Source organism: Danio rerio, chromosome 13, assembly GCF_049306965.1.
Source record: "Danio rerio strain Tuebingen ecotype United States chromosome 13, GRCz12tu, whole genome shotgun sequence".
Classification (NCBI taxonomy): domain Eukaryota; kingdom Metazoa; phylum Chordata; class Actinopteri; order Cypriniformes; family Danionidae; genus Danio; species Danio rerio.
Window position 1 is genome coordinate 9,447,173 of NC_133188.1, and position 9,959 is coordinate 9,457,131.

Sequence of the window (9,959 nt, forward strand, 5' to 3'; positions counted from 1 at the left end):
CGTCAGCGCCGTAGCATATGCGTGTGCTTGACGCAGAAGTATAAATCAGCCTTAACAGTGTACAAGACAACTTTCTACTGTCTTATAAAAGGCTACCTTTCTGGCTTTTGTTTGCTTATAAATTACACAGAATATAGAGCACGAGCAAAATGGGATTTGGATTGGTACCAGCTGGCTGATAACCGATCCAGCAAAAATATGCAGTATTGAACCAATATCCGATCCAAGTATTAGGATCGATGCATCCCTAATTAAAAAATTAAATGACCCAAAAAGATTACATATGTTAACAGTACAACCTCAAAGCTCCATCTGTACCTTAACATTGATTTTGATGGTGGTGATGTCTGCAGCCTGGTCTACATCCTGAACTGTGGCGTTGTAAGTCTCACCATTGGTCAGTTTGACACAAACACCACGCTTGTTGACCACATGGGCATTTGTCACTATCAGGCCATCACTACTTACTATAAAGCCAGAGCCATTCGAGATGGGAACCTCACGGCCAGAAAAGGGGTGTCTGAAAAGAAAGAGTGTAATATTAGTCACAATTCCCAAACACAACTGAAACTAAAACCATCTGGTCATCTTAAAATAGAAACAAGTGATCCAAAAAGTCTCTATAGAGAAAATCAACATAAAACACCCTGCTGAAAAAAACAATCCTGTTGAGCGCGCATGTAAAGGTAACTGGGTGAACAAGTCAAACAAAGCATATACACAAGAGAACATAAAAATATACAACAATTCAAAAAAATAAAGCAAGAATAATAAAGATTTAAATAAAACATATAATAGATAGATAGTACAATAATAATAATGATAGTAATAATGTCAGTGAAAATGACAACAGCATTATTAATAACAACAACAACAACTACAACTACCACTTATGATTACTTAACATTCAGAAATTAAACCGAATTAACAAAAAATATTGTAAATATATGTGTAGTGTTAAAACATTGTTGGGTTTTACAACCCTGCGAAAGTGAGAATGTTTTAACAATAGAAATGATAAAAAAGTAAAGAATTAGGTTAACTTGATTGTTTTTATAAATGAAGTAAGTTGAACATAAAACAGTAAAGTTGCCCCCAATAAACTTAAGAATTGAGTTGCTTCAACACGTTAAATAAGTATTTTATAAATGTCTGATAACAATAATTTTGTTAATAATAATGACATTTGGGGAAAAGGGTTTGGTTCTATTTTTATAGTAATTAAATGTTTATAATTTAAAATGTTTATAATAATTAGATGTTTTGCCGCCTTGTTTTTGAGTTGTGCAATGCAAAAAGACCCTCTTATAGCAAGATTAGGGAAGCACCGAAATGAAGCTTGTTGATTGAAACGGAAAATTCTAGATGCATTTGGCTGAAAACTGACACTGAAAAGGCTTTTTAATAATTGGAAATTATTTTAATAAATAAAAAAATTATAGTTTTATATCAAATAATAAAGTAATTTGGCGACGCAGTAGGTAGTGCTGTCACCACACAGCAAGAAAGTCGCTGGTTCGAGCCTCGGCTGAGTCAGTTGGCATTTCTGTGTGGAGTTTGCATGTTCTGTGTGGAGTTTGCATGTCCGAGTGCTATGGTTTCCCCCACAGTCCAAAGACATGCGGTACAGGTAAATTGGGTAGGCTAAATTGTCCTTAGTGTATGAATGAGTATGTATGTATGTTTCCCAGAGATGGGTTGCAGCTGGGAGGGCATCCGCTGCGTAAAAACATATGCTGGATAAGTTGGCGGTTCATTCCGCTGTGGTGACCCCAGATTAATAAAGGGACTGAGCCGAAAAGAAAATAAACGAATGAATGAATAAAGTATTTTTGTGAGGCTTTTAAATTAAACTCTATAACTTAAATTAACAGTGAAATTAATAGTAAAAATAAAAATGATTCCATCATTTACTCACCCTCTGCATATTTGAAATCGTTATGAGTTTCTTTCTTCTGTTAAACACAAAAGAAGACATTTTCAATAATGCTGAAAACCTCTAGCTATTGACTTCTATTGCAGGAAAAATAACTACTATGGAAGTCAATGTTCAGGTTTTCAGCATTATTAAAAATATCTTCTTTTATGTTCAACAGAGTCAAAAAAAAACTGATCAGAAATGATGACAGAAGTTTCCTTTTTGGGTAAACCACACAACTACTTGCAAATATGCTCAGTTCAGTTTATTCTTCTTCTTTTTTTTTTTTAAAGAGCCTCTATTATGGGTTTTTGAGAATGACCTTCCATGTATTGTGTAACACAGCTCTAAGTGAAGTGAATTATTCAGCTAAGACTTAAATCTGCAAGTGCGCAGTGTTTAAAACTGTTGATTCATTTATAAAAGAGTCGACTCGCAGTGCTTCAAATGAATCGTCTTGATAACGAGTCTTTAGCCGTGCCGGCGTGACCAGGAAATGGAACTTAAGCCCCGCTCAGGGCCGGATTATTACCAATGGGCCTTATAGGCACAGGCCCAGTGGCCCGAGCGCACTTGGGGCCCCTGCGAGGGGGGAGAAGAAAAAGACGATTTCGGGGTTTTTTTTTAGGCTAACTGCAAATAGTGCACCTAGTTGGAATAAGCTATTCACGCTTTATGCCCATCGATGCTTGATTGACAGAGACAACATGAGTAAAGAGCAGGGCCAGACGGAATCTGCGGACGTTTTTTACTATTTCTGCTAAGAATTTGGGTAAAAATCTGAGGATTTCTGCAGAATTATTTTGGGAGTTTCCAGCGGAGTATCATAACTTACACCTTAATATATTAAATAAAAAGTAATAAATTACTGAATAAAAACTGAATAAATTCAGATTTACACATTTACTCAAGTAAATAAACAGAATTAATGATAGGCTAAAGATCTGCGAAAAATCTGCAGAATTCTGTGCGCACAGATTCCGTGTGGGCCTAGTAAAGAGCTATGCAGCATCACAGCCTGAGTGGCGTACCTCGTAATGTGCACAGCAACATCTTTTGACGCGATTGATTATCAATCCGGTTCGAATCCACCATCTGCTGAACTTGTGCTACTTTTTTTCTCCCCATTACATATCAGATTAGAAATATATTTATTTTTAACAGGAAGGAAACATTTTTAATAAATAATGCAAATGTGGATCAGTTTCTTTCTCCATTTCACAAGTGTAAGTATGTGCAATTAAAATGGTTGCCTCTTTGTTTTCTCTACAAATTATGTATTTAATTGTTTTTTGCTACTTATAACCGCTTGTAGTGCATCTGGTTAACTCTTTATATTCTCATATCACGTCTAATGCCATGATGAAAATGCGACGTGTGCCGCTTTGTTTACGGATTTAAATGCGTTTGCATTTAAACGCACAATCCTCTGGCACTTGTCGTTGCTATGGCCATCATCAGTTTCCGGGATAAATAACAAAACGGGAGGGTGGTGGGAGATGGGTCTGAAATTACAGGAGACTCCCGGAAAAAACGTGAGTGTTGGCAGGTATACTCACACATACACTCTGCACTCTGACTACTTCAATATTGTTGATAAGCCATGGTGGGCATTTCTCTCTGTCTCACGCTGAACGCTGTTGACCAATCACAACAGAGTACAATAGGACCAATCAGTGTAGATTAGCATCACGTTAGGGAGGGGTGTAGGAACAAATTAACTGTTAAATAATCATAAGCGAGTCGCTGGCATAATTTGGTAAAAATAAATGCATATTCTACAACAATGAAAGTGTTCTTTGACCTTGAATGCACATCAGCCTGTTGTTGGAGACCCCCCAAAAAACAAAATATGACCCTTTTTAATGTATAATAGGGGCTCTTTAAATCCATTCAGACAAACTCCGGGTCTGACAAAAGAACTTTTAGCTTAGCTTAGCATAGATCCTTGAATCAGATTAGACCATTAGCATCTCGCTCAAAAAATTCCAAAGAGTTTTTAAAGTAAAACTTGACTCTTGTGTAGTTAAAGTATGCACCAAGACTAATGGAAATGAATAGCTGCTGTGTTCCAGCTTGACATGGCTAGTAACTATACCTATACGCCTCTCGGGAAGTATACATGGGCATTCTGTTTGAATGAGTAAATCAAATTCTTCAAAAATGCTTGCCAAGATTACGATTACATTACATACTATGAATAACCAATAAAATTAAACAGTAACTGTCCCTTTAGTTTCATTTATAAATGTCCATATCACACAATATCTGCAAAAACTCACATCTAGTCCAAGCCCCTCCCCTGGAGAATTGTCATTCTATACTGATCGCTGATTGGCTCATGTACTAAAAGGTGGGCTTTATTTGCCATATATCAATCACTGATTGGCTCCTGTACTAGAAGGTGGGGCTTCATTTGCCATAATGACTGCTTCACTTTTCCCATTCAAAAGTATACGAGTGACACGTCATGTGTATTCTATAATCTTTGCTATACTCTCATTCTGGAGTAATAATCAAGGATTTTGGACTATTTGTTAGACCTAGAGATCAGCTGAACGGATTAAAATGATCAAACTCAACAGTTTAACTCTGAGTGACTTGAAAAATGAGCCTATTTGCCAGAAAGTCTTACTTTAAATACGTCATAATTAATATAAAACAAAAGAAAGTATATTGTTTCCTTTCATAACTTAAATTACAGTCAATGTAACTGCATAGAGATTCAAAATGTGTTTGTGTGTGTGTGTGTGTGTGTGTTTTATAATCAGTGAGGGACCACTGACTTCTCAAAATATCACAAGAACGCAAGCATGTTTGAAGTAAATGACAACATAATTTTCACTTCTGGCCTTTTAATGATTCCTCTCTCTACAGCATATCTCCAAATTAATCAAAAATCAACCCTGAAACCTGTTTCCAAAAATCATCAGAAAATTTACAAGTACAAAAAGAACATTTTTGTGAATTTTTTATTATTATTATTATTTATTATTAAATATATTGCAGGGATAGTAGTACCTGTGTAATATTTTGAAATAAATTTCTTCTACCTGATTTGGGCGTAAAAATGTATTGTTGACCAAATATCATCTATAAATGGGAAAGAAAAATATTGTTTCCATTTCAAAATGGCTTTCAGGAAACATGTTCCACCAATGCGTAAAGCACTTTGAGTGTGCAGGAAACGTGCTATATAAATGTAAGGAATTATTATTATTAATTATTATTTATTTATTTCTATGTGAAACACTTTCATGAGCCCATTTAGCCAATAAGACAAAAACATAGTTTTATTACAGTAAACTAACATTTATCCACACAAAATAAACCTGACTGTATTTTTGTAGTAAAGCCGTGGTTAATTGTGTTAAATATGCCATTTCAATGCCTGCAGAATGGCATTTCAAACTGTGGCCTAACAAAAATATAGAAAAGAAATATTGAGTTTCTGTAATATAAAACTAAATAATTCCTCTCCCTGTATAGTTCCTAAAGTTAACTAACGTTAGACAGAAACAAATGTATGTTAATATTAACAGAATCACTCAAATAGCAATTAATCTGACTGATGTTAACGTTAAAGGTTTGATCGAGCTTTTAAGTAAAACAATTATTAGTTTAACATTACAGTACCGTTAATATAACATTAATATTTACATTAAGTTGCATCAATGTTAGTATTAGCATCAAATGCTAATTAGCGCTACTAGCCTGTGAAATACAGTAATAAACGTTACATCTAATTACACTGACTTAAATATTTATTGGTTTAATTTGTAATTATTTATTTCATTTATGTTATTTTTTCTTTTTAATTCGCATTTTTCACTTAGTGAAGGCGGGGACTGTTGACTAACGTTAGTAGCTCTAAATTAGTTGACTGGAATGCTGTGACGGTGTTAGCATGTAGCATGTTCACACAATAAAATAAGTACAGTTCGCAATTAAAACCATTTCCTACCTTTTGTTGTAACTTAATAAAATCTACTGCAATTGATGTCAATAAAGATGTTTAATCCACAAGAATTTGATCATTATTCCTACCTGTTAGCGTTCACTTAGGTTCAGTCCTTATTTAGGCTAGAGTGGGTTATTTTTTGTGAATGAATCTGTGGATTTAAATAAATTGTGAGAGTCGATTCATCCTTGACCTATTCATAAACACAACAGTTGCTTTGTTGCTGAATAAATGTCTTATTCACTTAAGACAGTGTCCTACCACCACCTACTGGCGGTTGCAGGTAATACATGGATAACTTCATTTTGTTGCATATTTTTCTTTTTAATTTATTATTTGAAGCATTATTCATTTAAAAATAATTCACAAGAATAACGAAATTATATAATCATAATATATAAAATATAATATAAATTATAATAATAATACTGTTAAAAATGATAAATAATTGATAATAAAAATAAAAAATAACTGAAATGTGCTACTCAAAATAAATGAATCACACACACACACACACACACACACACACACACACACACACACACACACACAAACACACACACACACCATAAACATGGTAATAATTGTAATAAAAAGCAAAACGCAGAAAAAGTTGTGCATGACAGAAAAAAATACATAGGCCTAAGTGCAAAAATAAATTAATGAATAATTGGAAAAAATGTGTATAAGCAGGTGGCTGTGTGAGCACATTAAGGCGAATGAGCCAGTCAGTCTAGCGCGGGCCTGCATTAGAAGTTTGTTGTGTTTTAAAAAGTCTCTACGTAATACCAAATGGAACTGTGGAACTCTGACATCATCGGTGACAGTAAAAAGCTTTTTGACGTAGCAGAAACTCTCATTAGCTTCTTTGGATGTCTAGTAGTTCAGTACTTTCTGCGATTCAACAGTACAGTGATAAAATGGCATTTTCAAAACTGATTAACTGTCTGAAGAAAGCGTTTGGTGTTAAGTGTGCGAACGAACAACCGTGTGAGCCACTCGAACCCACCGGCAGCACGACAGAGAATCACCGTCATCTGATGACCGATGACCCGGCCGTCGCTGCAGGAAAACAGGCAGGGAGACAGAAAAAGAGGAAACTCAAATTGTCTCCCATCTTCTTCACCTGTTTCTCCAGAGAAAGAGCTACTGTTGTTGGTAAAATAGATTTATGAGCACTTTTAATTACTAAAGCATACTGTTAAACACACCAAACACATCACATAAGTGTTTAAAGATCAGAAATGAACATTACTGGAAGACATTTTAGAAAGAGTTTCTTAAAGCCACAGTTCACATAAACAAGACAATTCTGTCATAATTTACTCCTTAAACCTGTTTGAGGTGCTTTCAGCCATTGACTTCCACAGTATTTTGTGTTCCTACAATGAAGGTTAATGGCTGCTGATTTCAGGAATTTTCTTCAGAATTTGTAGTTTTGTGTAAAAAACAGAAAAAATAAGAATTATTTGTATTAGGATTTTTTATTTCTGTGAGCTTTGCCTTTAGATATATAGTTTACTTGTTTGCTAATTCAATGCAGAAAACCCATGAAGATCATCAATAAAAACACATTGAGTAATGTTTCTGCAAATGAACTGTTCAAATATCTTGTCAAAAAGAGTTGTAGAGTCATATTAATGATGTTCCTTCCTCTCTTTAGATCAGCTATGTGTGCAGGAGATCCACGAACTTCACGCAGAGCCCATCAGTAGCTCTAAATTCTTCTGCACTGCTGTGAGCAACCTGGAGCTGGAAGTTCTCCAACCTCCAGCTCTTGATGCTCCAGCAGACGAAGATTTGGACTTTAAACCTGAAGTGAACAGCTTTGACTCTGCAGTGGTCATTGAGAACGACTCTGCAGAGCTTCACTTCCCAGAAGACAACGAATCCTCCATCAGTGAGGACAGCCTGGAGCAAGAGCTTGATAGTCCTCCAAGTTCACCATCTGATGAGGACAATGAACTTCCAGTGAGCCAGCAGCTCATAACAGATGACATCTGTGACTCTGCCCTGGATGAAAACTCGAACCCTTTACCGGATCAGGTCTCACAAGAGGACTTTGCTGTGAAGTCTACAGCAGATGATGGGACCTGCTTGGACAATAGTAAGTTTATTGCTGGAGTTCAGAACATTTGTTTAGGCTCATCAAACTTTGTAAAATTATACAGTTGAAGTCAAAATTATTCACCCTCCTGTGATTTTTTATTAATATTTTTTTAATATTTCAAAAATGATGCAGAGCAATATAGTTTAAGTATTCAGAACTTTAAGCTGAACACTGGTATCTTGAAAATATCCAGTAAATATGATGTACTGTCATCACGACAAAGATAAAAGACATCAGTTATTAGAAATGAGTTATTAAAACTATCATGTTCTGAAATCTGACAATAATTCTGACTTCAACTGTTTGTGTTTTTATTTGGTTTATAATTTAATGACATTTTCTTTATTTTTAACAGATGACATCAGCTGCCGCTACAAACTCGGAAAGCAGCTTGGTGAAGGAGGTTTCGGCTCCGTGTATGAGGGGATTCGCATACAGGATGGTCTGCAGGTATTCATTTTTGTAGACTCAAATCCTCTGATGAAGTTCCCTGTTTAAAGAACATCATCAGAGCTTTCATTGTTTGGACATTTCTGCTGACGAATGAATCCTCTGTTCAGGATTTATGACTGAATGAAATGATCTCCGTGCACATGTTAATTGTTCGCTTGTTCCTTTAAACAGGTGGCAGTTAAATTTGTCCAGAAGACCCCAAATATGCAAGATGTCAGCTCTGTGAGTAGACTACACTTTCTGTTCGCTGTGTTCAGTTTATAAAGTCTTATATTTATTATAGACCACAGGCTGTGGTCAGAAACCCTTGTTTGAAAACCAACATTATTATTTTGTTTTCAGTCATGTGACCAGCCACTTCCTTTAGAGATCACCTTGGCAAACATGGCCAGCGGTGGCTCCAGGTGTGCGAACATTATTCAGCTTCTGGACTGGCAGGTCTTTAAAAACCATTATGTCATGGTGATGGAGCGGCCTAGTCCAAGCATGGACCTGGAGGCATTCCTTGAAGTCAGCGGTGGAGTCCTCAGTGAGAAAACAGCACATACCATCATGAGGCAAGCTGTTTATGCGGCCAGTGTGTGCTGTTACCGCGGGGTGTTCCACCGGGATATTAAGCTTCAAAACCTGCTGGTGAACCCCGACACACTGGAAGTCAAGCTGATCGACTTCGGGTGTGGAGACTTCATGATGGAATCAGCCTACAGTCTCTTCTCTGGTAGGTGTTTTGAATAGTGTGGTCAAAAGTATCGACTTCGGTACCAATCGATTCTGACATTTAACAAGTCAATTTGAGCGCTGTTAAACACCACTGATTGGCCATTGGTGTTCACATGCTCAGCAAATATGACTGTGATGAGTGTCGGTATCGATTGGTAGTTGATACTTTTGACAACACTAGTTATGAATGTACATAAGCATTATTAATATACGTATTGAAAGCTGGTTAATTAGCACAGCTGAAGCCCATCTGGTATATATATTCAACATGATGCTAAACTAAACGTCTCTCCTCCAGGCACAGAAGCGTACATCCCGCCAGAGTTTTATGAAAAAGGATGCTACCGGGCCAAACCAGCGACGGTCTATTCTCTTGGGGTTCTTCTGTTCACAATGCTCCATGGAGAATTCCCATCAGCGTATGACCTGTACTACCTTCAACATGACTGGTCCAAATTTACCCTCTCTCAAGGTGAGATGTTCATCAAAGAACAATTAAGTGAAACAGCTTAATAATAATAATAACAATAACCTCACCTCTCCATTTCTTCTTCACAGAATGCTGTGATATGATGACGGCTTGTCTGCATGAGAATCCAGAGTGCAGAATTCCTCTAGAAGAGATGCCTTACCACGACTGGTCCATGCTGGAGTTCTGAGTCACATTAGCAGAATGTTTTGTATATTTGATTTTTGTACATGTCTGTAATAAAGATATATTTTATTGAACTCACTTGTGTTGTGGCTTATATCGTGATCTAGCCCCAGTGTTGTCAGATTGTGTGGATTTAAACTGG

The 9,959-nt window shown here is 36.3% G+C and overlaps 1 protein-coding gene across 1 annotated transcript; it reads left to right on the forward strand.

The window, feature by feature from the left end:
- Positions 1-6,799: 6,799 nt before the first annotated feature.
- pimr151 (Pim proto-oncogene, serine/threonine kinase, related 151) lies at positions 6,800-9,891 on the forward strand. The gene is made up of 7 exons (NM_001328029.1): positions 6,800-7,037; positions 7,543-7,986; positions 8,345-8,439; positions 8,614-8,664; positions 8,785-9,160; positions 9,461-9,634; positions 9,721-9,891. The coding sequence occupies exons 1-7, from the start codon at positions 6,800-6,802 to the stop codon at positions 9,819-9,821; spliced, it is 1,479 nt and encodes a 492-aa protein (NP_001314958.1). The 3' UTR covers positions 9,822-9,891.
- Positions 9,892-9,959: the final 68 nt, after the last annotated feature.